Source organism: Clytia hemisphaerica, unplaced genomic scaffold (assembly GCF_902728285.1).
Source record: "Clytia hemisphaerica strain Z4C2 unplaced genomic scaffold, Clytia hemisphaerica genome assembly, whole genome shotgun sequence".
Classification (NCBI taxonomy): domain Eukaryota; kingdom Metazoa; phylum Cnidaria; class Hydrozoa; order Leptothecata; family Clytiidae; genus Clytia; species Clytia hemisphaerica.
The window spans coordinates 1104498-1132482 of record NW_027104441.1 but is presented as its reverse complement, the minus strand read 5'-3'; the positions used below and the strand labels follow the sequence as shown (position 1 = coordinate 1132482).

The 27985-nt window shown below is 35.4% G+C and overlaps 2 protein-coding genes across 2 annotated transcripts; one reads left to right on the top strand and one right to left on the bottom strand.

The window, feature by feature from the left end:
• Positions 1-27873, top strand: LOC136820843 (intraflagellar transport protein 80 homolog). Its single transcript, XM_067077078.1, has 25 exons — positions 1-99; positions 318-375; positions 848-899; positions 1594-1705; positions 2099-2209; positions 2584-2652; positions 6923-7032; positions 14575-14664; positions 14866-14947; positions 15228-15283; positions 15464-15588; positions 15863-15954; positions 17546-17627; positions 18135-18209; positions 18970-19018; positions 19285-19399; positions 20619-20683; positions 21373-21505; positions 21985-22132; positions 22926-23012; positions 23210-23294; positions 23616-23705; positions 25483-25655; positions 26267-26390; positions 26830-27873. Exons 1-25 carry the CDS (start codon positions 63-65, stop codon positions 26929-26931), a joined length of 2322 nt encoding a protein of 773 aa, XP_066933179.1. The 5' UTR covers positions 1-62; the 3' UTR covers positions 26932-27873.
• LOC136820951 (uncharacterized) lies at positions 7302-11931 on the bottom strand. Its single transcript, XM_067077183.1, has 6 exons — positions 11808-11931; positions 11066-11305; positions 10605-10751; positions 9909-10376; positions 8951-9421; positions 7302-8464 (listed from the first exon to the last, which is right to left on the bottom strand). The coding sequence occupies exons 1-6, from the start codon at positions 11860-11862 to the stop codon at positions 7977-7979; spliced, it is 1869 nt and encodes a 622-aa protein (XP_066933284.1). The 5' UTR covers positions 11863-11931; the 3' UTR covers positions 7302-7976.
• Positions 27874-27985: the final 112 nt, after the last annotated feature.

Genomic DNA, 27985 nt, shown 5'->3' with positions numbered 1-27985 from the left:
TATGTGAAGAAAATATAAAGCAAAAAATACATTATTTATTTTGGAAAAACAATCCAAAAGGAATGAGGCTGAATACAGAATATTTGAAGGACACAAACTATATCCTTTTCATATCATTGTTGTCTTTCATCATTATTTGCTTCAATTATTTCACTTTAATTGTTTTATTTTGGTGACTGATACATACAAAAAGAATCACCAATAGTCTAGGGTCATCCGTCACATTATACAGGCTGTAAGGAAATCAGGGATAGTCCAAATATATTTATTTTAAATGTTTTTGTCTGCAAGTTATTATTCTTGACTGATATGTTTACTAACTGATTTTGTAACTTGTGTTGGTTGGCTCAATTCAGATGAAGTTTACCTAGCAGGGTATGTTTTTTTTATTTTAATACATTATTTATATTGATTTTCATAATAATTATACTGTAGATGAAAATTTAGAAGTTGACTTTTTAAACTTTGATTCTAATATAATTTTCAAAGTTCTTGAGACAAATTTTTTAGTTTAATTCTGAAACACCCCTGTCTCATAGCCGAGTGGATTTACTTCCCATAATGGGGTAGAAAATCTAAATTGTTTTCAGGTCAAAAAGTGGGGATGGTTTTTGACTGCAATTTTTTCAATGACTTTTATTTGCAAATGAAAACAAAGTCAATTACCAGTGGGGCTGAAATTGTAGGATGTTTTTACTTCCAGGGATATCTGCTGGGAATTTTGGCCATATTTTTAACTATATTTTTCAGTGGGGCTGGGGTCATCTAAACTTTAGATGTCAAATGACACCTCTTTTTTGGCCAATCTTAATGTCACAAAAATGTATTCTTCGTTTTTTTTCCTCAGAGATGACCACAAAGTTGTGAAAATCAATCAAATATCAGGAGATGCTACTGTTGTAAGTTTCAATTTGTTTAAAAATTTTGTATACGAAAAATATAACCCAAAAATGATCATCTCCTTGGTTTTCAAATACAAAAGATAAGGAAACAATGTTCGATGTTACAGGAATATTTCGATGTGTCTTATGCCATTATTTTCAACTAGTATGATTATTTTTGGGTTATGTTTCTTTTTATACTTTTTGAAATTGTCTAGCTTTCCTGGATTTGAGTTTGTCCATGCTGACTTGACTTGTTGGATTCCAATTTTTAGATTTCTTTTAGTCTAGCAGAATTAGACTCGACCTATAAAAAAATTCCGCATACATTTTTTAGGTACCTCTAGAAGCAGAATTTTATAAAGATTAACATACTCAGTGAGGCCCTTTGGCTAAAGCACATGGAGATAACTTTCAAAGACTTTGAATAGCTTTGATAGGTTTGATGTGCTGCTGAGTGCAGTGCCCGGACGCTCGTCTGTTTTAGGGCAAAAATATACCTTTCAGGTTTGATTTAACCAAAAGTTTTTCCCAAGGACCTCATCGTGAGGCTCTGAGTATGTTAATCCTCCTGTTTCATCTGTTAGAATCTCAAGAAAATTCACTCATTTATTGTGCACCTGGTCCTATTATATACTTCACTACATGATAGTTCAAAATTTATTGCACAATAATTTAGATTTGATATTGTATTTATTTGCTTTCCTGACAGGTTGTTCAACTAGGGGAAGATGTGTATGCGACAGATCTGCATTGGTTTCCCAAGAGTATTGGTGGTAAAAAACAAGGCGGTTCTGAAGTATATGCACTAACACTCACTGATGGTAAGAAAATACTTTTCTCATGAACACGCAGGAACACGGAAACATAATCACATGACTCTGATTGGTCCATAAATCCACAAATTTTGAGAAATACAATTTTAGTTGTTAAATTTGTACTCTTGTTTCGAAAATGAAATGTAAAACGCAGACCCAAAATCAATAAAAAAACCGATCGTTCATGTACTAGATCCAAAATGAACGTTTTATTAGTATGGACGGATGGTACTGAGAGATGTGGCTTTCTCTGGCTCCCCTTGCACGTTATCTTGCTTCCAACAGTAATCTCGTAATAGTTTCCTTGATAGCAGGGTTTGGTTAAGTTGGAAGACATATGATTGTCTTGTTTCTCTTATTGATCATCCAAATCATGTTTTTATCGGTTTTTGTTTTCAGGGCGATTTCTGTTCATTTCGAAGAATGGGAGAGTAGAGAAAACCATAGATGCACACCGCGGTGCTATCCTGTCAGGGAAATGGAGCTATGATGGAAATGCTCTACTAACAGGTATGAGTCAGGATGGACTTATTATATCTTCCTCCCGAAAAAAAAAATTTATGGGAAAGTTGATCTCATTCAAATTTAACATATTTTCGCGGTTACTTATCTCTTTACTTACAAAGTTATAGTCTTTTTCTTTATTCATGAATTATTGCTATTTGATTAAAATTTATGCTCAAGGGCAAGTATTTATAGCACAGATTCGCATCTTTTTCGCATCAATATACAATAAAAGATGTCACAAAATCTATCTTCATGATTCAAATCTTTTTTTGGTCATGGCAGAGTTATCGGCCATGCTTTTCAAAACTTAAATTAAAGTGTACAACATTTTTCACAATGACGAATCAGTTCTAAGTATTTTTTGTTTCTTTTTTCAGCTGGTGAAGATGGTCAAGTGAAAGTTTGGTCTAGAAGTGGTATGCTTCGATCCACTCTCGTTTCTCTCGGTAAGTTTTCCTTTTTCTATTGCATTAGAGAGTTTCCGCAGTCACAACTACAACTCCAACGGCAACGTGAAAACATCAAATGCACACCTTTTTAGCTGTCAAAACTCTGAGTAAACCCCAATTAGCCGTTTTCTCTTCTCGTGCCCGACGGCAAAACACTCATTTTGGCGTTGTCAGACAAAGTGACATTTCTAAAAAAAAACTTCAAGCATGAAATTGAGACATTTTTGAAAAATATATTTCGAGAATCTTTAAACTTTTTATAACTCTTTGCTTTTTTTCTTGTACTGTGTAAGTTTCAAGTATTGAATTTTTGAAATCCTGATTTTAAATTTGTTCTGGTTTGTTCAGTTTGTTACTAATCTCGTTACTATAACATTACAAAATAATTCTGACCAATACAGTATTTTTAGTTTGCATTGAAAAAGAAAAGCTTCGAGATTTTCTCCAAGATTTACCATTTTTTCGTTACTTTAAAACAATGATAGACCTTGTAGTTATACATTATATTTAAAATAATTGCGGAATCAATGATCCACAACGGGAATGCTGATATATTTTTTCACACCTATATGCGATTTCACACGTTTTCACGTTGCCGTTGCAGTTCCCGTTGTGACTGCGGAAACTCTCTATTACCTATTTCGGTGATGCGGCGTTTTAACTCTTAGCGAGGGAGGTTGCTAAAAGATGTTTTGTAGTTAGTAACATCTGTTCTGTTTTGTAGGTAATAATATCTGTTCGTGGTGTGTTTCTATTTTTTTTAAAGAAAGAAAAAAATCTCTCCGTTGACCTCTGACGACTTCACTAGAATTAGTATAACGAACGCGTGTTTTATAATTCAAAGTGGGAACAGGGGTTTCAACTTCCTATCTCACCCTCTCAAAAATGTCACCAACCCTTTCTTTAAATGATTTGATATGTTTGTGATAGGGTGGAGCTCTCGTATTTTGAATATTTACCTCATTCACATTTTGCCTGATAATATGCTTATTTCCTTTTAAATTGATCCACATTAACTGGACTGGGTTTTCTTAAGCCAAAAATAAACTGGGTTGGCTTAAAATTTACCTTTCCATCAGAATGTCTTTCGATTGTACGTGTGTTCGTACTTCTTCGATCGAGTTACAATCAAATCAAATCTAAAATACTGAAATTTTCGATTGATTGTTCGATTGATATCGTCACTGTCTATGTGACCCCCCTCCCAACGGAGAGGGTCGGGTTTTGGACCTTCCCAGTCTCTCTGAGGTTTACAAAAACTATAAGAATTCATAATAGTTTCTATAAGGGCTGGGATTCTAGTCTACACAATAGACAGCTCATGGCTTTCAGGCCTTTCTCTAGGTCTATGGGCTCTGTTATAGGCGGCCACTTTAACATAAGATGTTTATCAATAGAGATTTCAAATAAATGAATGTTTAAAACACAGCTGGTTGGCTTAGGTTTCGAAACTCTCTGCTGTTTCATTAAAACCCCAGTGCGCATTCGATTTATACGGAGAAATTCAATATTCAAAACAAGAGCAGTGCGCATATCCCGAAGAGTAGGAGTTTTACGCTCGAATTGTATGAAGATATGACGTAGTCTAGGGTATTTGGGCTTCCCTACCCCTTCCTTCTTAATGGGTAATGTAATATGAGAAGAATAGACCAATGACATCTTTTTTCAGTTAACATTTTGATGATTTCTTTCTCTTATTCAGTGTTACAACAGATATTTTCTATGGCGTCATTTTCCCATACTTTTCTTTCATTTGGTTTCGTGATTTCATTTCACGACTTCTTGGGAATTAAATGGGAAGAATAAATCGAATTTCTTTTGTTTTTATAGGGGAAGGTGAAAATTTTGCTTCATAATTTTTCAATCAAAACATTTAGATAATAGAATTAAAGTAGTGTATGATGTAGTTCGAAAACAAAAGTGATATTCTTCATTAGTATTGAAGCAGTTAATGGAAATTACAATAGGAATTGTTATTACCCATGTTTTACAGCCATTGCGTTTTCATCCTCTCTGGTTCATATAGATACCATCACGTCAGGGTTGTCGCGCCTTGTTTTTGTAGTTTTCTTTAGATGTAAACAGATTAATTTTAAGAATATCGCCCTATTTTCAAAATGAAAACTTTATGAAATTGTGTTAATTTTTAAATTTTGATTTACGTTTTCATAGAAAAGTATAACATTTCATATATTTATGCTTATCTAACGCCTCACTGTGAAAATAGAGAAAATGAAATTCCTTCAAAGAGAAAAAAAACTAATCTTTCTGTAATTTAGGCCTAAATTTCTTTCGATTACTTTTCATTATATAGGGCGTAATAAAATTATTCAATGTATATAAAATCAGAAGAAATCAGAAATTTCTTTGGGAAAATGTATGTTTACTTTTTCAGAAATTCTTTGAGGTCGGACGGTATAACTTTTCGATTTTAGTAAACTGTTCCTGAAAGTTTTAATATATAATTGATCGGGAGATATTTTGGTTACCGCCTCAATATTGACAATTCTTTGAAAGGATATACTTTCATTTCGATATGGCTCTCATTCTATACCTTGAACTTTTCCTCCGAACTACATTTTTCTTGATCGGAATACCTGGTAATATACTTATCTTGTTGTTCTTCCTGTTCGGACGGCCGCGATGTAGCGGCGGGACACGAAGAACGAGTTATCAAGTCTTTATCTCACTTATTGCCATCGTGGATTTAGTCACGTGTTTATTTCACGAAATCATGATTCTGTTGTTATCACTCAATGAAAAAGATCGCTCGGCTCTCGGGAAGTTTGCATGTCGCTATGTTTACTTTATCCCTCTGATCTCATCAGATGTTTCTTTGTGGATGTTATTTTGGTTGTCGTTCGACCGCTTCAGACGTATCGCGCGACCGCTTCGAAAGCAAATCACCAATTTTCAGGCTATAATGGCTTTCATCTTGACCGTGGTTATAATTTTGGTGAATTATATACCGTATCTCGGAATTCATGAATTTAATACGGAAAAACGGAACTGTCGAAATTACCGTGAGCCGAAACCGGTTTACAAGATAATGACAAATTGTTCTTACACGCTTATCATTATGTTTCCTATAATTGTCATTGTTGTTTTGTATTACAAAGCGCGGAATATTTTACACGGCCAAGATATATTCGTACGCTCGAATAGCTGCGTTGCCAAACAACAAAATACCACCCGTTGTAGACATTACACGGCGATTAAGACGCTCAAAACTTTGACTATTCTTATGATTTTTACGGGCGCTTTTCCTAGAGTTTTTCTATTGACTCAATACGCCGTTACCTTATATATGACGCAGCTCCGTGAAACGTTATTATTCTACGTGTTACGTTGCGTGGTTTATAACGTGTTAATCATCAATAACGTGATCAACGTGTTCGTGTACTTCCATCGTATTAGAGAATTCCGTATGTTCATTATAAGGGATATTAATGGAAAACGCCAGTGTGGTAGTACAAATGGTATTTCTTTCAGTCTCAGCGAATAAATCGAACAAATTGCTTCCCCTGGTTCGGTTGTACTCTGTACCAGAGTGTATCTCACGTTTATCGCTTTATAGTACACTATGTGCGCATTGTGTGTTTTGTTTCTCTCGTCGCTTCCCTCTCTCACCAACACTCCATCACAGCGGTTGATGACAATGACAACAGACCCTCTACGGCAATGAATTTTGAAATTAGTCGTAAATATTGGGTCTGTGTACACACTAGTTTGGTTGTAACGCATCTTTTCGTTGGATGCTATGTGGTTGGTTTTTGCTAGTGAAATTTTATTGATAATCAAAACATTTATGAAATTGTGATATTTATTTGTCTGGAGAAGTAATAGATACTCTATCAAAAGAAAAATTTAATTATAAAAAGGAAAATATATGGAAATATATTAGCTTCTTTTTCGGGTTTCCCAGTGAGATTAAAGAATTATTTTTGATCTCATTCAATAAAATCTCGTATCTAGCAACGTATCTACGTATCTACTCAATGCAAGGAAACAAAAGACAAAAGATATTCCTCAGATATCATGTTCCCGTTTCATATCAGACACCTATTTCATACCAGGACAGTGTCTGCCTATTGTTATATTGTGCTAACAAAGCATAAAAATGTTTTTTTTCCTCTTTCTGACCAATCTTGCTCCACATCCGTGTCAATTCAATATCAAAAAGCTTGTAAATTAAAACTGATGAGTAAGCAACCATTATCACTCTTATTTAAAAGCAAAACCATTAAGTTTGACCTTCATTTTATAGCCGTTCCTGTCTATTCTGCCGTATGGAGTCCAAACTCAGATGCTGTTCTGCATACGAACGGCAAACAGTTGTGTATCAAGCCTTTGCAACCGACAGCCAAACAGAATACGGTAAGTTTTAAGATCGCTTCAGAGACATTTATTGAGTCGTAAGCAAAACGGTCTGAATCCCCGTATATTGAAGTAACATGATTATTTGGAATTAAAAGGTTGCAAAATTTCCCTTCAAATCTCACAATAAGAATTTTTAAGTCTTTGTCTTAATCCACATATCTTTGGACTTGCGTATGATTCAGCTTTCGATTGATGTAAAAATCATTTACGTAGCATCTTTCTATCAAAAATAGAAGATTTTCTTTTTCGTTTTTCTTCAATTTTTTGACAAATTTTGAAATACTGACCAGTGGAAAATAAATAAATATCTTTCAAACGATACCAAACTTTTTATTATACGACAACTGGTTTCAAAGTTATTCCCAAAAACAAAAAACACTGCATACCTTTTTGACACACGAGGGTATCGTTAATAAGACTTTGATGGCTATTAGTTAGAAATTTGCTGACTGTGAAAAAATGTTTCATAAACGACCAACGATGAGTTGGAGATGATAATTTTCGAAATTCTTTGCATCGTTAAAAAGAAGTGGATGATATAAAATTTATAAAGACAATAAAGAAAGTTCAAGTTATAATACAAACACTACCCTTGTCTACCGAATAGACGTCCCCCTCTAATTGTTAAGAGAAAAAAATCCATCCCCCGCTCTTATTAAGACCCCCCCTCGCTAATTAAATTCGAATAATTCAATATTTATTACAGTGTAGATAGACCTTAAACATGTTAAAATTTTCCCTTTTGTTAATATTGGTTCTTATTACACGTGTTCATTTGTTAGAGTTTATTTTTTGATGTTAAAATTGATATCAGTCAAAAAAAATTCTGTCTTCAAATTATCCCCCGTTTATTAGAATTTAGAAAACTTTCCTACCCCCGTCTTTTCGGGAGACAAGAATAATTAAAATCCCTTTAAGAAGTTTAAAAAAATGCAAGTCCCTCATTTTTTGTGTGGAATACTTCTGAAAACAACATTCTTGATGGACGCGTTGGCTGCGTTAAACCAGGGGTCTGAACCCCACAATCTGACGTCATGGAAAACGCGAGGTGTGTTGTTGATGATGGTGAACCTCTGTATTCTGTTAATTAAGATGGTGTATCGATATCTCTTATAATCGGTCTCGTAGATTTGGGCGATCTGAACATTAGTGTATTTGTTGAGCGGAACATGGTTTGGTGTGTTGAAACAATAACTAGGGTCATTGTTGATGGCGTGGCAGATATGGAGCTTCCGGGTGTTTGGGACGAACCAGATTCCTGGAATACGGTAACCGAATGTTCCGTCGTTGCCGCCGATAGTGGAGTGTAAAATGTTGGTCCAGTGGTTCTTGACGCTTCCCAAGTGTTTGACGTCGAAAGACATATACCATTGCTTCTCAATGCGCGGGATGAATCGGAGGAGTTTGCCCTTCGAAAGTTTGTAACCACCTGAAACATTGAGAAGAAATGGATTTTTTATAGTCTACGCTAGGCGTCAAGGCTTTTTCGACGCAAAAGGTCTATTCTACTCGTAGATTTGTAAGGCCCGAATGGCTAGATATCGTGCTTTTGCTGAAAAGTGTGCCGAGGTTAGGTAGGAAATCCTACCTAAGTCACGTCACATTACAATAGAATTCCAGCGCTTGACCAATCAGAATCTTCGCGGGTTTTCGAAAACAATAGCAGCAATATTTTTTTGCGATATTCACTTTTTGCTTGGAAGAGCATCTATCCCTTCGAGCTTTATAAATCTATGATTCTACTTTGCGAATTTTGATGTTTTTGGGGCCCAGGTTTTTGATTTTTAACTTTAGTCACTTTAAACTTTCAAGACTCTTGTAGCACAGTAGGGAAAAATCGAATTTGCATCAGAACACTTGAAAGGCTTCTTTTTTTTCAGAAAATAATGAAAGTGTGAACTCGAAATTTTCTAACCTCCTGAGGTTGTTGTGACTTGAAGGTTACTGATGTACGCTTTAGCTGGTGCATACCAGGGATCGCCCTGGTAAACTCTCACGTTGTGGAAAGTTCTTGGGTTGCTGTTGACAACGTTCAGTACTACTTTTTTATCTATTGTAATTGTATAGTAATGGGTACAGCAACCGACCACTTTCTGCTTGATATTGACTTCAGTGTCTTTGATTGTCGGTAACTCTGGGCTGGTCCAATAATAATTCTTGTTGCTACCACGTGATGTTGCGATGAGTAGTTTATTGGTGTTTGGCCAGAACCAGACCCCGGGAATTCGGTCTCCGTGTGCTCCGTGATCCCCACCTTTTGTAACGTGAAGTATATTGGACCATGTGCTGACTTTTCCGGTGGGGCGGATACGGAAAGATACTTCGTACTCGGAAAAGTAGGTTGGAAATGTTTTGATGAGAGTGCTTTTTCGGATGGGATGGCGGACTAAAAGGGAAATTTATTATTAAGTTAAGTTTAAGCATTAATGAAGCCAAAGGTTGTGCAACCTTAATAACAAGCTTGTTGAAAATTCTATATTTTAGTTTCTCAAATATGTTTGTAATACTCCTTCTCCCATGAGCCGAGTAGTGGCCGTGACAGAAAATTAAAGCATTTGGCTTAGTCCAATTCATAACCTTGAATAGTAATGGGTCCTCCCCACTGACCTTTATATATCCCTGGACCAAGTTTCTGAATCCCGGCCAAGCAAAATCTTTGATCGGAGTTTTTTGAAAAGTGGTACCCTAATGGCAGCACTACTCATTAGCGGTGTAAATGCATCGAGAGCGCTAGATCTACTTTCTTTCAAATGCTTTTGGTGATTTTTAACATTGCAATGACTTCTTCTCGGGTACCAATTCAAAAAAAACTCCGATCAAGGATGGCGGATAAATATAGCTTGGTCCTCCCTTACAAAGGAATCCATCCTTACCGTACTGTTGGTTACCACTGATGTAAAGATTTCTGATATTGGCAGGCGCTGCATTGTACCATCTATCTGCTTTGTACACTTTAATGTTCTGGAAATATCTCGGAGTCTTGTTCTCTACGTTTGTTAATTGTTTGCCATTCACCCAAACTCGATACATATATTTCGCCCCATTGGGAGATTGGCTAATCGAGACATAAGTATATTTGTGAAGAGGCAAGGCAGCACTATGGACACACCAGTTGTTACTGTTATGTAAACTAGTACAAATATGAAGTTTTGAGGTATGTGGCTCGATAAAAACCGCTGGTACTCTACGGCCGTGAGCTCCCGAGTCCCCACCAGTTGTAAAATGTATGATACTGGTCCAATGGTTGACGATGTAGAGTGGTTTGATTTGAAACCCTACACTATAATCTGGTGACCAAGTCTCGAAAGCGTCGTGAATGAAATTTTTTCGAAGTGTATAACCTACAAGGAAATAGGAGAATATCCTTTTGAAAGTCTTTTTTCGCGAGTAAAACTATGAAAGGCATCAATGCTTGAGCATCAGGAACGAGCATGAGGAACCTGATTATTCCTCAGAGCTCCGATAATCAGTATTTTTGCATACTGAGCTCTATTGTTTATGACCGAACACCTATTAGCTCGCAATGAATTTTGTCGACCCAAAAAATACCAGTAAGGCTCTCAACTCACCAACTTGTGGATCGTTGTGAATAAGTTTTTCATCTTTCTTCATCTTCTTTTCGTCATTTTCTGGCTTCCTCTTCTCTTCGTCCTTATGTTCGTCCTCCACGATTTCGTCTTCTTCATTCTTTTCTTCGTTTGGAGTTGGAGCATCAGCTGAAATTTAAAGTATTTGCTTTGTTTGACTATTACTGCAGGACAATTCCCGTACCATAATTTTAGCGTTGCCAATAATTAACTGCAAGTTTCGCGTTTTTCACTATTACAGTTAACTCTCGTTAATTTGAACTCGAACAAGAAGTCTACTATGGTCGAATAACAGAAAGACTCGAATTACAGAGAGTATTCTACGAGGCTTAGTTCGAATTATAGAAAGAATCGAATTATAGAAATCCGTTGTATAAAAACAAATCTTTTCAGGTTAGAAACACGTAAAACCTCAATAGACTTTTTTTTATGATTTTCCATACCTTTTTGAATCAGTTCATCTTTATTCTCCTCTGATTCTTCTGCCAGCTCATCTTCTTCAGATTCTTTTTCAACCACATCCTCACTCAATTCGTCCTCTTTCTTTTCATCTAACTCTTCGCTTTTTGGTTCATCTTCTGTATCCGCCTCTTCTTTGTCATTGCTCAACATAACATCTTCTTCTTCATCGCTTTCGATCAATTTCTCGTCCTTTGCAACATCTTCCAAACGCTCTGGTTTGCCTAAAGTAAGAGTTCAAATTCATTTTAAAATCATCTTAAGTTCCTTAACCTGAGATCAGATTGTGAATGTTTTCTGCCCACCACGCTGAAGCTCTAAAGGGATGTGTGAAAACATAACAATCTGACGAATATGCAATCTCCAAATCGTAAGGATCGCGTTCGTCTAAAAGGAACAAAGTTGTGTGATTGTGTTTATGATTAGGGGGCCGTATCAGTTTTTTGAGTTTCCGGCGCACAACAAGATTCTTGTTGTAGAATTTTCCGCAGGAGGACTTTTTCCTCAGATGTATAATTTTAAGCGCCTTCAGAGGTTTACCGTGCGCGTAAGAAAATTATGAACAGCTGTTATCAGGTTAAAGTTTCTGTGATGGACTGTTTTAGACAGTATAGTTTTAGAAACGTGGCTGATAATGATATGGTAATTAAAAAGGACACAGAGCAGATAATTTTGTCATGTATACAGCAAATTAAAAATAAAACTGATATTTAGGTTTGTACTTACAATTTGCGATTGCAATGAAGCAAGCAGCGAGAAGAAAAATCTTCCAAAGGTTCATTCTTCTTGTTGTGTTTTGTCTTCTTTATTCTTTGTTCAAGTCAAGAATGAAAATTCCTCATCGAACCCCTGCTATTTATACCCGTCAAATTCTCATTCTCATTAAAGCCTTCAATTAATTTCTATCCGTCCCCAATTAAAAAGTCATAAAAAGGTTTCGAAGCGGTTTTGGCACCACTATGTGCCGGTAATTCGGTAATTAAAAGGAGGTTTACTCAGAAGCGTGCTGTAATTAATCTTTTTCTCGTGTCACAAAACTACAGGGTGTCCGGAAAAAAAGTATCAAGTCGTACCACTTCTACAGGGTGTCCCTAATTAAAGTATCGAGTCGAAACACAACTATGAGTAGAAAGTTTTATGTGCGTGTTCACAAAATTGTATTTTAAGCTCTCCCTCTATTTTCTTTGTCATTACGATTAATTTATAATTTGTAACTACCTTTTGTAATAAGCCTGTGTGATGGAGAACGTTCTTACATTTTAGCGATAACACACACAAACTTTTCTACTCAATCGCATGTTCAAACTCGATACTTTAATTAGGGACACCCTGTATAGGAAGAAAGTTCTTGTGTGTGTTTCACTAAATTTGCAATGTTTATCAAAGTTTCTCTCTGTGTCATATTAATTGTCACGAGACATCTTTTATGAATAACTTTTACAAGAAACCATCCTCAATAGCTTTAAACGTCATGAAAGTTGTAAAAAAAGTTAATTTTTTTATTATAATGACTGTTGTAAAAACAATTATTGTGTTGGTATATATTTTCTTACAGTTTGTTAAACACACACAACAACAACCTTCTACTCAGAATCATGTTCCAACCCGAATTTTTTTTCGGACACCCTGTAGAAAAGTCTGCCCCAAAAACTTAAATGACACTTTTTTTTTTTTTTTACTTTTTAACAATTTTTCAGCAATCAGATTTTAGAAACTTCTGGCTACTTCATAGCGCTATGACAACTTATCCAAGAAAAAAAACGTAAAATCATTATCCAGATTTGAAATCAGCGAGTTTAAATTTTTTTAGCCTCAGGTCATGATTTCTGAACTGGTAATAATAATAATAATTATTATCATTCCTCTTTTTTCAAATTTCTAAAAAATATAAGTGGTTGCGGAGAAATCAGAATAAAAGGAAAGAGTGAAGTAGCCAGACTTTTTTAAGTTTCAAAAACCTGAGTGCTGAAAAATTGTTAAAAAGCAAAATAAAAATGAAAGTGTCATAAGCCTTTGGGACAGACTTTTCTAGTCTATTCCATATACTTTTGAGACTGAGTTAAAACTAGTTTCTTTTGCGGCTTGGCAGATGAGGAAGAATTTGCCTGTTGAAATTTTGCATTTTTGTTTGTCAACAATAGGTACACCATTATTTTCATGTCAGAAGGTTCGAGTCCTGACTGAAATTTCGAAATTCATTTTTGCATCTTTTTAATCACTTCTGGTGGTATTTTCATTTCATTTGGCACATCAATAAGTAGCAATAAGAAAGTAGCAATTTAAAATAATAGAGGCTATTATCTTAATGAGATGCGCGTGCATTTGCTCGAGGAATGAACCCATTCATTACCGCATCGATTTATGAATGCACATGATGGCACCTTCCGATTTCCACCCACGTTTTTTTAAAATCAGTTTTTATTGGGTTTCTATTCTCGTTTTGCAGAGAAAACAAACAAGTACCTTATCGGCCCTTTTTACGCTGGCTCTAATTTAACGCCGGCCTCTTATACGCCGGCCTATATTACTCCACGAGGCCAAGAATAACGCCAATAAGGGCCGGTGTTAAAGGGTTGATAAGGTGGGTGAAGGTATTTGTTACGCTTAACGTCCACTGCTCCAGGGAGAGGGGTTGGAAGATACAATGTGCGGCCCTTAAGGACGTCTTTTGGACGTATAGAATCTCCCTAAGGCCTAAAAATAGGGTTTTTTGGACTTTTTGTGAAATTGCTTCGTTAGTTTTTTTCTAATCTTTTGCACAAAGATAGAGGTCAAGAGAACCTTGATACAATATGACTCAAGTCGTTTTTTTTCCAGAAAATTTTGTTTGCCGTTAATGTCGTTTTTAGGGAAAGTGAGCATTTCTCGCGATTGGCTTGGTATTTTTTTCTATTTTTTTTGCACAGTGATATATAAAAAGGTAATATTTATATCCTGATGAAATGCGATTCTCGAAAATATAATTTTTTGGGCAAATTTAGGCCAAAGAGTGCCTCAAAATGGGATATTTTGGACTTCTTTTGAAATTGCTCCATTAATTTTTTCTCATTTTTTTTGCATAAAGATAGAGGGAAAGGTTTTCCGGAAATTTTTTCTTGTCGCGAAATTCTTATTTTCTTATTTTTTGAAACACAAATACCCTTTAGTAGATTTATGGAGAAATGAGTATTTTTCGCGATTGCCTTGATATTATTTGTTGATTTTTAGTTTGTCTGACTATTGTTGCCATTCTTTTCTATGTTTTTTTATTACACTATAGCCTTTAGGTAGATCCATGGGGCTTTTCCAGAAAAAATCTTTACCCCCAATGTTGAGGATATTGATTTTTCGAAGTATCGAACCCCCTGGATATCCTCTCTTATAAAGATGCTTACCCCTGGATATCGTATTTTTCACTTGAAAAGACGCTTTACCCCCTTTATGCTCGACAGGGGGGCACTGACTATTTCTGGAAAAGCCCATTCACCATGTAGCTTGTTATTTCTTGTTTCAGTGGAAAGCACACGAAGGAATTGTTTTGAAAGTAGATTGGAACAGTGTTAATAATCTCATCATCTCTGGCGGAGAAGATTGTAAATATAAGGTATCTATCTTCGTTCGTTCGTTCGTTCTTTACTTTTTTTGGTTCTTCCACTTGTTTGTTCCTTTAAGAATTCTTCATCGATTGATTTCTTTAGTTATCAAAGTTTCATAGTTCTAGTTCTGCTCAATCAATCATGAAACATTTTGATTTTTAAGACGACTTTTCTTAGATTTGAAGATAAATTTTGTTTTGATTACATAGGTTTGGGATGTGTATGGGCGTCAACTGTATACCAGCATGGCACATGATTATCCTATCACCTCATTAGCTTGGTGCCCTAACGGTAACTCTACCTTTCTATTGAAATATACAACCTAGCTTAGTTCAACACTTATCTACGAATCCTATGGCGTTTTATCGACGTTTGCTCCAGCTTGGATATGAGTAAACAGGTACTACTGTAGAAAAGCGGGATAATGAATAAAAAGCAACGCAATTTCTGATACACGAAGCAGTCCAGCAAATCATTTCAAACAAATAAGTTTCCAACACTGTTTGCTAATATTTGGTTTCGGTAAAAAAATTTAGTGTTAATTTCCAACCTTATTTCTTCTTTTTCACAGGATCGGTCTTTGCTATCGGATCATACAACACATTGCGACTTTGTGATAAATCTGGGGTGAGTATGTTTACCATATCGTGCATGGAAAACATCTCTATATAGCTCATACAAGTTTTATTATTTGTAGAGAGTGTGATAACAGTCATAACAGAACTCCACTTACCCAAGGTAATGAATTTAGTCTAGGAAAATGGTAATTATAATCTCAATTGAATCATTTGTTTTATTTTTTTCTAGTGGTCACACTCTCTAGAGAAGCCAAATACAGGTTCTCTTTTCAACATTGCGTGGTCAAACGATGGCACACAACTTTGTGCAGCATGTGGAAATTCTGAAGTCATCGTCTCAAACGTTATCGAAAGGTATCTTGTAAATTCTCATCTCCAAGTTATTTGTTTCAATCATGAATTTTTCAATGTACCATTCCAGCAGAATCACTTTTAATCTGTTTTTTTTTGACGTTGATATTTTATTCATTAAAAAGTTTCGCTAGGTTTGCAATTCTTTCTGATACAAAAAATACTATACAGTTGACTATATTATTGAATAATGGAGCGTATCGAATAGTAGAACATTGAATTAGAGAGCGTCAACAAAAATAGATTTAAATCCTTTACCATGTACTGTCTCTTTCAGCCGTTTGGAATGGAAGAATTTCGAAGTAGTCAATAGCCAACCAAAACATATTTTTGTCCGTGATGTTCTGTCGGAAGCTAAAGAAAATCTCGGTAAGAATTCTCAACTCCTGCTCAGCTAGAAACTGTCTGTGTGTCTGTCTATGTGTTCGCCAAAAACTTTAGGGCAGCCTGAAGAATTTGGTTGAAATTTGGCTTAACCCTATTCGGCCTAGGGGGGGGGCTCTTTCTGTTCGGAGGTCAAACTATTGGTAATAGTTCCTGAAATAATAGAGCTTTTGCCGTGAAATTTTTTGTAAATTCCTAACTTTTATTTAGCTTCAAAAAAAAAAAAAAATTGACACCTAAATATTTTCACACTTTGAGCATGATGACATTTCTGACAGTAAGGTGTCACAAAAATTGACACTTTTCTAATACAAATTTATTTTTTGATGTCAAATATATCATTTAAACCGTAATTTATTGAATATTTAGGATAAAATAAGCATTTTAAACTCAGACAACTTTTTTCTAAGCCTTTGTTAGAATACAATAGCTATTTATAAGAACAAAGGAAATTTTCGGTTTTTGCTCACTTTGGGCATGATGAGTGACGTCATCAAAAAAATTTTTTGTCAAAAGTTACCTTACGTGACAAGGATCTTGTGTGCCAAATTTCATCTAAAAAGACCCTCTAGATCAAAAGATAAGGGGTGGTACAGGAAAAGCCCCCCCCCCCCCTAGTTCTGAACCGCCCCTAAAAGCCTAGGTTGAATAGGGTTAAAGCCATTGACCTTTTACATAGTTATAATGTATGTTGATTCAGCAGATTGAAATAAATAGAATCTTTTGCAATGAATAAAGAAAAATGTGGAGCAAGATTTTTTTCTTTCTTTTATTTACAAATTTGAAAGGACTCTTTTATTAAAATTTTGATGACATCAGTTTCAGACGAGTCGGGTGTATATAACACCGTATAATTCCTTTAAATCTTGCACGCTTGGTCCTTGGATAAAAACCTGGGGGTGTTTTTTTCATTTTTTGAAATTTTAGATTTTTGGGGCCTGGACACTAATCTTTTGGTTTGTTTTACTACAATCAGGTTTATGAACAATTTGAAGCTTCTGAAGTTGAGCCCAGTGTGTTTCGTACGTTCGACTATTTTCAAAAGACAGTTAACTAGATATGTCATAATTTGAATAACTTCAACGTCTTACTGATTGCTGAAATTGATAGTCTGTTGATATTTTATGATATAAAATTCTGAATATTTCTTTTACACTTACCACCCATTATTTCGGTCTTGCCAAATAGAAATTACATTCTTTTTATAAGAATAACATAAATCGAAATGAATCTTAAAAATTTTCAATTTTGAAAAAAAGAGCAATAGTCAAAAAACATTTCCTGTGTCTTACGAAAAAGAGGAAGTAAAGCAAAGGAAACAAAAGCCCAAAAGCCCAAAATGCCTGCTTGAGAGAGAAATGGAAAACTAAAAACTGTAGTAAAAAATTAACATGATTTTAAAGCTTAGCATGGATTCTTAAAATTTGAGCTTTGTTTATCTATTTAAAGTGCAATTTAATTATTTGTTTTGTTGTTCATTCACAAAATTCGAAAAAAATGTTAGTTGATTCTGTTAGACAAGGTACCTGAAAACTGCTGTCAAATTTACTTATGTTCTAAACTGACCATTTTTTAGACTTTCGAGATCGTGTGGTGAAATTTGCATTGGCTTTCAATCATCTGGTAGTCACCACACCAGCTCAATGTTATATATACAGGTTTGTGATTAAAGCATTGCATGCTACAAAGGTTTTTATGTTTTGTTAAGTTACGTAACTTCCGCCATTATGAAAGCAAACGTTCGATTTGCCTATGGAATCGCGTCAACAGATTCGAACGTTCGCTTCCACAATAATAGTGGAAATTACGTAGCTTTGCATAACATTAAAAACCTACTTGTTGTCTGATTTTTTAAGAATCATTTACATTAAAAATATTCAAGCCTATAAAAGTTACGAAAATAGGAATAGTCGTCGAGTCTCAGCCACAATTTACTGGTCCTTATAAAAAGGCGTCTTGAAGGCGGGTAGTAATTATGTGCCTTTTGATATAAGAACATAGGCCACTAATATTTTGGAGGAAGTATTTTATAATTTTCTTTTATGGTTGGAAATAAGGATGGTCAAATTCATCGTTCTTTATTCGTTTCCTTTTATTTGCGGATTTGCCCCCCTTAAGTAGAGAATATAATATTTTTAGTTTATGATATATATTTATTTTGACAGCACTCAAAACTGGAATACACCAATGATTTTTGACTTGAAGAGTGGTTCTGTCTCACTCATCATGTTGGCGGAAAAGTAAGTGAAGTAGTCTATTATGAATTGTCTTGTATTTAAAAATGTGCCTCCGTAGTGCAAAGGTAGAACACCCAACTACGGTGCGCAATACCATGTGTTCAATTCCCGGCCTTGTCATACCAAAGACTTCGTTCTTAGTACAAAAAATGGTATTTGATGCCTCTCTGCTTGGTGCTCAGCAATTAAGAGAAGGATTAAGGGTAAATGGAGCAATCAAGGGAGAAAGAGTGGCGCCCACCCCTTACCTTCGGGTGGATAGCTATCGAAAGAGGAGCCTTCGGGTCACCTCCGACTGCGGTCGTAGACTTACTTACTACTTTTTATAAAAGATACCTTAAGGGAACTTATTTTGGCGGGAACTAATTTTGGCGAGTGGCGAAAATCTTAAAAAAAATTAATTTTGGCGGGAACTTATTTTGGCGAGTGCGCAAAATATTTAATTTTGGCGGGAACTAAATTTGGCGAATTTCGTCTAAATTCACCAAATTCGCCAAAATTAGTTCCCGCCAAAATAAGTTCCCTTAAGGTATCTATCTTAATACCACACTTATGAGTTCTCTGTCACCACTCAGCCAAAACATTATCACCGAAATGGTAAAGAGTTTAACATACGCCGTGTTTTCGTTCTGAAATATCCAAGCAATGACTAACTGCAACGTCATGTTCTAAAAAATATATGATGTTTTGTCCACCATCGATTTGCGAGCTTAAAAAGCTTACTTGAGCAAATAACCAGTGCAAACTGTTTTGAAATTTTCAGACATTTTCTATTGGTTGACGATTCGAGCTTCCAAGTATATTCTTACGAGGTAAGATTGTTTCCAACAAAATTATTTTCATTTTTCTGGCACTAAGCTTTATTACTTTCTAAGATTCTTATAAAGCCCACTATTTTTAAAAGAATGAAAGATCGCCTAAGATTAGATTAGAGGGATCAATGCCAGTAAACATCTAAAAAGTACTTCATTTGACATTTTTTGAGTTTGGTTTCGGAAATCTTTCGATAATGGATAAGACCCAAATGGCTATTGGGGCTCCGGATGACATCCAAAAATCTTACTCACTTTGATTGCAGGGTCGATTGATCAGTACTCCACGTTACAATGGTATGCGACCAGATCTGATGAACGAACAGATTGTCGCCACCAGTAATGATACCATCGTCATACGCGATCGAAATGATGAAAAGGGTGAGTTGAATTTTCAGTAATATTTCTGTCCAATAATTGATTGGTTTGTTTGCTCTTTTTACATCGGCCCTTAATCCGCCACTGTAGAATTTTGACATAAGTCTTTACACCGATCAGCACAGTAAATAACGCCTAAACTTTAAAAAATCGTACAATTAGCCTAAAAATAGTGAGATTGTGTTTTTTTTATTCCAACCCCTTTGAAGCCGGCCAATTTAATGCTGGTTCAAAAGGGGGCGGGGAAATGATGGATAACTTACTTTAAAGGTAATCTTGTACGGTTTTTATTGTGTAACAGTCTGTGAAACTTTGCTAAGCTGTTTATGAATCTACAACTGACTGTCTCCTCTCCCTTGAATAGAAATTCTGACCCTTTCGACGTTGTATCTTTTTTAAGTATTGGACCTACCCCGGTGGAGGTCATATAAATTAACCGTTGTTCGTTCGTTCGTTCGTTCGTTCGTTCGTTCGTTCGTTCGTTCGTTCGTTCGTTCGTTCGTTCGTTCGTTCGTTCGTTCGTTCGTTCGTTCGTTCGTTCGTTCGTTCGTTCGTTCGTTCGTTCGTTCGTTCGTTCGTTCGTTCGTTCGTTCGTTCGTTCGTTCGTTCGTTCGTTCGTTCGTTCGTTCGTTCGTTCGTTCGTTCTTTGGTTCGTTCGTTCTTTGGTTCGTTCGTTACTAGCTTTTCTCGATATTGGCTCATTAGTTTTTTCTGATTTTTTGCACAAAGATGCATAACTATAAACCCTCGAATGTGACGGGCCCCGATTTTCGAAAAAAAAATTTGGGGGGCGAATTTGGGCCAAAAAACGGCTAAAAAACGGGTTTTTTGGACTTTGTGAAAAATTAGATCATTAATTTTTTCTGATTTTTTGCATGTAAGTAGATAAAAGATGGCTCAAGCAGATTTTTGTGAAAAAAAATTTTTCAGCTCAAAAAACGCATCTTTATCTATAAGAATCACTATTAATAAGCACACATCAATGTTCTTAAAATTACTGAATTTTTTGATGAGATATTTTTTTTGCTCATGAAGTCTTGAATATCAAAGAATATTTCAAGAGCATAAAATTTTGGTTTCTAAACTTTTTTTTATAAGAAATAAATGACTAATTTTAATAGATCGTCACTATTTGTGTTCTGAATGATTGTTTAATGGTCACGCTCACGTAGATATCAATTATATATTTGCATAACCACTTGTTTTCTCTCTTTTTCTGCAGCATTGTACATCTTCGAAGCTTTGAACGGTAAACCGGTGGGAGATGGAAAACCAGTCAAACATCCTGTAAGTAAAGGCGAAATTAAATCCAATCAATCTAATCCAATAATAAATGTGATGTTGGTATTGAGGCGTTACTCTCTTTTTAGAGAGTCTTTGCCCATTGCAGATTAATTTTGGAGTATCAAACTAATCGAAAATCGAAAACTAATCGAAAATCAAAAACTAATAATTAAGCTATTACACGTTTGTTTATAAGAAACCGTAATATTTGGCTCAAGTTGGGCTGTTCTTAATTCCTGAAAATTTCGGGCTTCAACGTTCTTACGGTGTTCCTATTAATATGCTTATTTTCTTTTCTTAAAAACTCGAAAAATGGGTTCAAAATCAGTACTTTCTATGTAAGTAATTCTGAAATCTTAGGCTTAGGTTTCTTCTTAGCTTTTGGGATGAGCTGGAGTTTTTACAAGATACTTCACTAAATGGTCATTCAAAGTGATAGAGATGACGCGTTCTTTAGAAAAAGTAATAAGATTCTTTTATTACATCTTAACGACCAACCAAATCAAATAAGAGCTTGTAAAAACTCCAGCTTGTCCCCAGCTTTTGGCCAATTTTCAGCCTCGTGTTCCCCATTGTTCTTATAAAATTGTTCTTATAAAATTGTTCTTATAAAAAAGCGTGTATCATAAGACAGTTCCAGACAGTACCATCATTGTAATCTGATGTTCAATTTCTATTTTCTTGTTCATCAGGTTGAAATCGTTGAAATCTCACTAAACCAAGAAGGCTCTTCAACTAACCGACAGTTGGCAATCATTGATAAAAACCGTGATTTGTATTTGAGAGCTATCAGGCATTTTGGTGCTGAGCAAGTTGTTAAACTCAGTAAGTGACGTGCATTACTTTGTAGATTAATTTTTTATAAGTTTGAAAGTCACATTGAAACACGTGAATTAATATTCTTGCAAATTTTGTAAATTTTGAGGAAAATATGAATGAAAATTTGGACTTTGTTTTGTATCGCTTTGAAGGAAAAGTAATTGTATTGGAATTTATCCTTTTTTTTTCAATTCGAATCCGAGCTTGAAATCGAATCACACTACACGTTTTTTTACAAGAATATCCAAAATTTTTGAAGCCCTCAGATGTTCTTAACTTATTGAGCTTCAAGCCTAAAAATGTTTCAAAGTTTCACCATTCTGTTCGAGTATTTTTTTCCATTTTCCTAAGACAATTGGATGTTTTAGGTTCCGCAAAGCCTAAAAAGTGTTATTAACTTATTCTTATTATTTTGACAATCGAAGCCTTCCTATAAAAACATTTATATATGTTCAAATTATTTATTCTACAACACTCTTTCCCAGCGACGATGGTAAGTAGTATGCGTTGGAACGACACGTGCAACATTTTGGCCACCATCTCTGATCATCGATTGTCCGTATGGTATCATCCATCTATCGCTTACATCGATCAAGATCTTGTACGCAAAACTAAAACCATTGGCGAACAAGGGTGAGCATTTGTAAGAACGTTTTATTGGGGGATCTGTCGTGGCAATCCCTTACGTAAATTGAACGTTTGCTTCCATCGGCGGAAGTTACGTACCTTAAGGGAATTAATTTTCGCAGCAACTAATTTTCGCGAGACAGCTTCCCTCGCGAAATAATTTAATTTTCGCGGGACTTATTTTCGCGACTAACTTCGACTGTAAATTTTCACGGGGATTTAATTTTTCACATTTTTCAGATTCTCACATTTTTCGTTAGTTTGATTAGGAGATTCTATGTGCTCAGTAGGGTCTCCATAACTCGAACGGCTACGAGGAATGATAATTTATCGCAATTACAGAGACATTCGAGTAATGGAGACTCGTTTAAGAGAGTTTCTTAGCTGAAAGAAATTTTAGTGTAAAAAAACTTAATTTTCGTGAGGATTTAATTTCGCGAATTCAGCGAGAGATGAGAGTTTGAAAATTTTCGCGAGGAATTATATTTCGCGAAAAAGACGAAATTCGCGAAAATTCGCGAAATGTAATCCCGGAGAAAATTTATACCCTCAAGGTAACTTAATAAAACATGAAAATCCTCTATACTTTGAATCTTTAGATCAAAATTGAAGTGTCTTTGAGTGTCAGGTACCAAATGTCCCCCTAAGTATATCTCTAAAATTTTCGCTAGTTATTTGATAAATAAAATAATTAGATTTAGTTGGTATCCCTGGGTCAGTTTTGTTCTTTGGTTGAATGGATACTGGAAATTATAAGACTCATAATTCTTTTTCTACTCTATTTTTCTATCAATTTCAGTGAATTCGGTAAAGATGTTCACATCATGCGGTTCGTGAACACTTACTGTACGATGAGACGTGGTGATGGTGCTATGTGCAGCTCAAGGTAGGATTGAAATTTATTTCTTTGTTACCACAATTGATCATACACTACAGATTCTCATTGTCAGTCTCTAGTAACTCTTTGACTTATAATATTTCAACTCATTTCAGAGTTATAAGGAAAACATCTTTACATTAAGTTTTTGTTCATGCTACATTATCAGATTCCTTATGAATATTTTCTTTGTCAACGCCATACAGTGTTTCACCGCATCCAGCCTTCTTACACAAATACGTCAATGAAGGGAAATGGGATGAAGCTCTTAGGCTATGCCGTTTCGTAAAGGTAAGACGTCTAAATATATAGGTTACTTTGATTTAAGAATTAGAAGAATTCACATAAAGTATCCAGACTGAAAACGTACTGTTTTTCCCTACCTTATAAAATCGTTTTGAATGTGGAGGAACCCCGTACTGGCTTTTATAGGGTCAAGTCAAAAGATCAGCTGGGTAATTCAATAACCCAGAACCTCGCCTTACGAAAAGAACTTTCTAACCGCTGGCGGACGACTTTGTCACAATAAACTGTTGAAAGTTAATATCAAATTAATCCATTGAAAGGTTCTAAACATATTTGTTACTTCTTTGAGTACCCTTTCATTTTTAGGAGGATTCTCTATGGGCTTGTCTAGCAGGAATGGCTGCGTCGCATAAAGAACTTTCGACCGCTGAAATCGCATACGCTGCCATCGAAGAGGTGTGTTGAAAATTAAAACTTCTTCATCACTTGATATGCATACTGTACTCTCGGGTATGTAATAGCCGCCCCCACCGCTAATTAATTTTTCGAAAATTTTCCACCCAGGACATTCTTATTCCAACCCCTCCCCTGCTTATTAATTTTTGGGAAAATGTTTTTGAAAGTTCTCTCTTTGTCCTAACTTTTGTCCTAATAGACGATATCGGCTTAACGAAATTCTCCCCGAATGATTACCCATGATGCATTGCGCAAAAAAAATCAGTAAGTCAATATTGTCAGTGAATTTTTTTGCGCAATGCATCATGGGTAATCATTCGGGGAAAATTCGGAAAGCCGATATCGTCTATTCTGCTGTATTTAATTAGCCTCCTTTTCAGAAAATTTTCACCCAGGATATCTTCCGTCTCAATGGGTTTTTTTCATTTCAAAAGATCAGCCAAACAATTACAACAATTTCGGCTACTTTGGAGAAATTTGTTGTATAAATCCGAAGTTCAACCTGAGACGGAGGAATTGGCTTTGTCTATAAGCGAGAATTGATTGCGCGCACAAGTTTTATATATGCTCATGAATTTATAATATGCTTTACAAAATCGTTCGTAGTTCAAGCGAAAATCAAACAAATAATCGGTGAAATGTAACAACTTTTTTTGAGAGGAATGAATTTGTAACAATATTCGATATATTTGGGCTTCGAGTTCTCCGATTTTGTTGATTAAACCTTCAAGGGTTGTGAAAAAAATATGAATCATCCGAGACAAGAGTATTTTGTACCAGAGTGTATCGCACGTTTATCGCTTCGTAGTATACTCTCCTGTACGGAGACCTCTGCTATGAAGCTTGATTTATAAATAGCAACACTTTCCTCGTCGTCTCCCCTTTCTCACCAACGCTCCATCGCAGCGGTCGGTTTGAAAAATCTCAAATGTGAAAAGACAATGACAATAGACCCTCAACGGCAATGATTTTTTTAAATAAGCCGTAGATACTGGGTTTGTGTACAGACAAAGACGAGAGGAGAGGACAAGTACGCGACTTGTTACTTCTAAGGATGCATAAGATATGATAACACGTGAAGTTAAAAGAAACTGACGATTAATATTTCAACCCCTTTAGGGAGTTGACTCTCGCTACTTCGAACTCGAACGGGGAATCTTGTTTGTTCGAATTGGGCTATTCCAGAAATAGTCTGTACCCCCTATGTTGAGGAGATGTGACGTTCAGGGTGGTCTGGAAAAGAAAAAAATGTTTTGGTTCTTTGAATGATAGAATCAAAAATTGGTCATAAAATCGGGTTGAAAATCACGATGTCAAAAAGTATAACGAAGTCGAAAATCCAGGGTGGTCCAAAGAAATGGGAGAAAAAAGTCCAAGGGGTCCTGAAAAATTGGAAAAAAATCCAGGGGGTCACCTTTTAAGAAAAGATCTCCTCGACATCGGGGGTACAAATATTTTCTGGAATAGCTCATTACAGAGAAATTCGAATTACAGAGAGATTCGAATTACAGAGAAATTCGAATTACAGAGAGATTCGAATTACAGAGAAATTCGAATTGCAGATAGATTCGAATTACAGAGAGATTCGAATTACAGAGAGATTCGAATTACAGAGAAATTCGAATTACAGAGAGATTCGAATTACAGAGAAATTCGAATTGCAGAGAAATTCGAATAGCAGAGAGATTCAAATTGCAGAGAGATTCGAATTACAGAGAAATTCGAATTGCAGAGAGATTCGAATAAAAGAAGTCCAATGTATTCTCTCGTTTTACAGGTTGAAAAAGTTCAATACATAAACTTCATTAAAGAGATTCCAACACCAGAGGGTCGGAATGCAGCAATGGCTATCTTCTGTGGTCAAACACAAGATGCAGAAGCTATCCTTTTACAATCAGGATTGATTTATCGAGCCATACAAATGTACTTGGATGTCTACAACTGGGACAGGTAGATCTATTTGTGGACGAGTGGTTTTATTTCTTCACATTGTAATATTACGTAATCACTTTTATAAGAACACAAATGTAAGCCCAGATTGAAGGACATTATTAAATGTACGTATCTCCTACCACTTCCTTATACCCAGCATTGATCAACATCAACATGGTTGACATAGTATGAACCCCCCCCCTTTTTTAAGGGGGGGGATCCGAGTTTTCAAGGAAGGCTTTATAGGGGGGGATGGGCAATTTTCCAGTTAAAATGGGGGGTTTGAGCTTATAGGGGGGGATCAAATAAAAATAGGGGGGATAGTAACTTTTTGGTTAAAAAGTTATTAGTTTACTGTTTATTTGCTAGTGTTTTCAAGTTCATTGACTATTGGTACGAATTCACACTGAAAAATAAAATTTCATTCATCAAAATTCTTCCCCAATACTGGGAGTACAAATTATATGCTGGGGGCTCGGACCCCTGTAAATGGTGCGGGATCAAAAAATTTTAAAAATAGGGGGGATACCTTTATAGGGGGGGATGAAATATTAATGGGGGGGGTTCAGACCCCTCTGCACACTATGGTTGATGAATAATTTTAAGACTCTTCTTTTCTTACCTTTAAGAGCGTTAGAGATTGCAGTGAAGCATAAAACACACGTGGATACTGTGCTTGGATTTCGTGAACGTTACATGAAGAAATGCAATAAAAAAGAACAGAATAAAAAATTCCTGCAGTTTGCTCAAGGGGTAAGGAATTGTAAAATCTAGTTGACCAAGTGACTTTGTTATAATAATGTTTCGAACGTGCGCACCGCACTGGGCTCAACTTTAGATATTTTGTTATTCGAAAGCCAAATTGTAACATTTCAAATATTTAGTATTAGGTAGCAAATATTATAACTTTGGTCCGTTTTAGCCTCGTTTTGGCAAAAAACTCGTCCCCAGGCCCCAAAAATCAAAATTTTTGAAAAATGAAAAACAGCCCTAGATATTCACCCAAGGAATAAGTGTGCAAAATTTCAGCCGAATGGAACAATTTTTAAAGTCTCCAGGCTGCCCCAAAGTTTTCGGACGGCACAGACATACAAATAAAACTCGATTTGACCAAGTGAATAAAACTCTTTTGGATGCAATCTGCATGCATTCTTTAAACTGTGTAACTTCTTTTTCATTTTCGTTTTTTCAGGTTCAAGTAGACTGGGAGAAGATTAATGCAAAAATTGAGATGGAAATTGAAAAGGAGAGCGAGCGACCGAACGCTAAACCATACAATAACGTAGGGCGTTGACGTTAGGTATGCTTATTGGCTTTTATCTGAATAGCACGCATTGCTGATCACTGCAAAGAACTAAAAAAGGAAGATGTTTCAAATAATATGCCATTTTGAAACTCAGCTTCAAGTCAAATCTCAAAGGATCAACAAAATGGCTTCAACTTAAGTTTTTGTTCGTTCAAATTTCGCATTTGGAACAAAGATCGATTATTTCTAAGCTATACACCTTTTCGACCGTAGCCGCCAATTGCCGTGTGGGCATATTTTTGTCCGTTTTGTCCACCCTATAACCGCCCCAGTCTTTTTTTGCACCTATAGACAATAGAAAAAGGTGTAAATAAGGATAGGATCGATAATAAAATTGACCAGGCGATTACGGTCAAAAAGGTATATTGGATGGTGATCCACAAAAAAGTGTAAGGTGATGATGGCTAATAATTATCAAATTCATTTTTCATTGTAAAGAAGAAAGTATCAAAAATCACATTACATTATCTCGGACACATTTTAGGTTTTGGTCATGAAACCAGTATGCTTTTTTGTGGGTCACCCAGAAGTGAAATATCTTTCTTTGACTGTTAAGAAAATCTTTTTTATAAGGAATTTCAAAATTTTTAAAATACTATCGCAACTGAATATTATACGACTATTAGTTCAATATGGCGAGAGGGTTGGGTAAAGTGTGTAATGTATATGATGGTTAACCTCGTGCCCTGCGTATTATCAGCTTTTTTATGTTTCTGATAGCACTAGATAATTCTCTGGCTTCCATAAATATCATACATAAAGCCTGAGATACACGGGGAGGAGGTTAAATGATGACATAATTTTTAAATATCTTGAATGTATAACATAAAGGCAAACAATGTAAATAATGTTTTTTTTTCAGTTTTTAATCCATGTGTAAAAAATCTAAAAATTAAAGTATGTCACAAAATAAATTTATAAATTATCGGATATTCTAAAACGAGTACAATTTCCTATTATTTACACAAAATGTTTTTAAGGTATTAGTTTTCGATGTAAAAAAATAATGTTTATCGTTATCTCCATAACAATTTTGTAGAGC

Coding starts and splice junctions, on each gene's coding strand:
- LOC136820951 (XM_067077183.1), bottom strand. CDS start 11,862: ATGAACCTTTGGAAGATTTTTCTTCTCGCTGCTTGCTTCATTGCAATC. Junction 10,752..11,065: donor AGATGAACTGATTCAAAAAG/GTATGGAAAATC, acceptor TTTAAATTTCAG/CTGATGCTCCAACTCCAAAC. Junction 10,377..10,604: donor TCACAACGATCCACAAGTTG/GTGAGTTGAGAG, acceptor ATTTCCTTGTAG/GTTATACACTTCGAAAAAAT.
- LOC136820843 (XM_067077078.1), top strand. CDS start 63: ATGAGGCTGAATACAGAATATTTGAAGGACACAAACT. Junction 900..1,593: donor TATCAGGAGATGCTACTGTT/GTAAGTTTCAAT, acceptor CTTTCCTGACAG/GTTGTTCAACTAGGGGAAGA. Junction 22,133..22,925: donor AAAACCATTGGCGAACAAGG/GTGAGCATTTGT, acceptor TATCAATTTCAG/TGAATTCGGTAAAGATGTTC.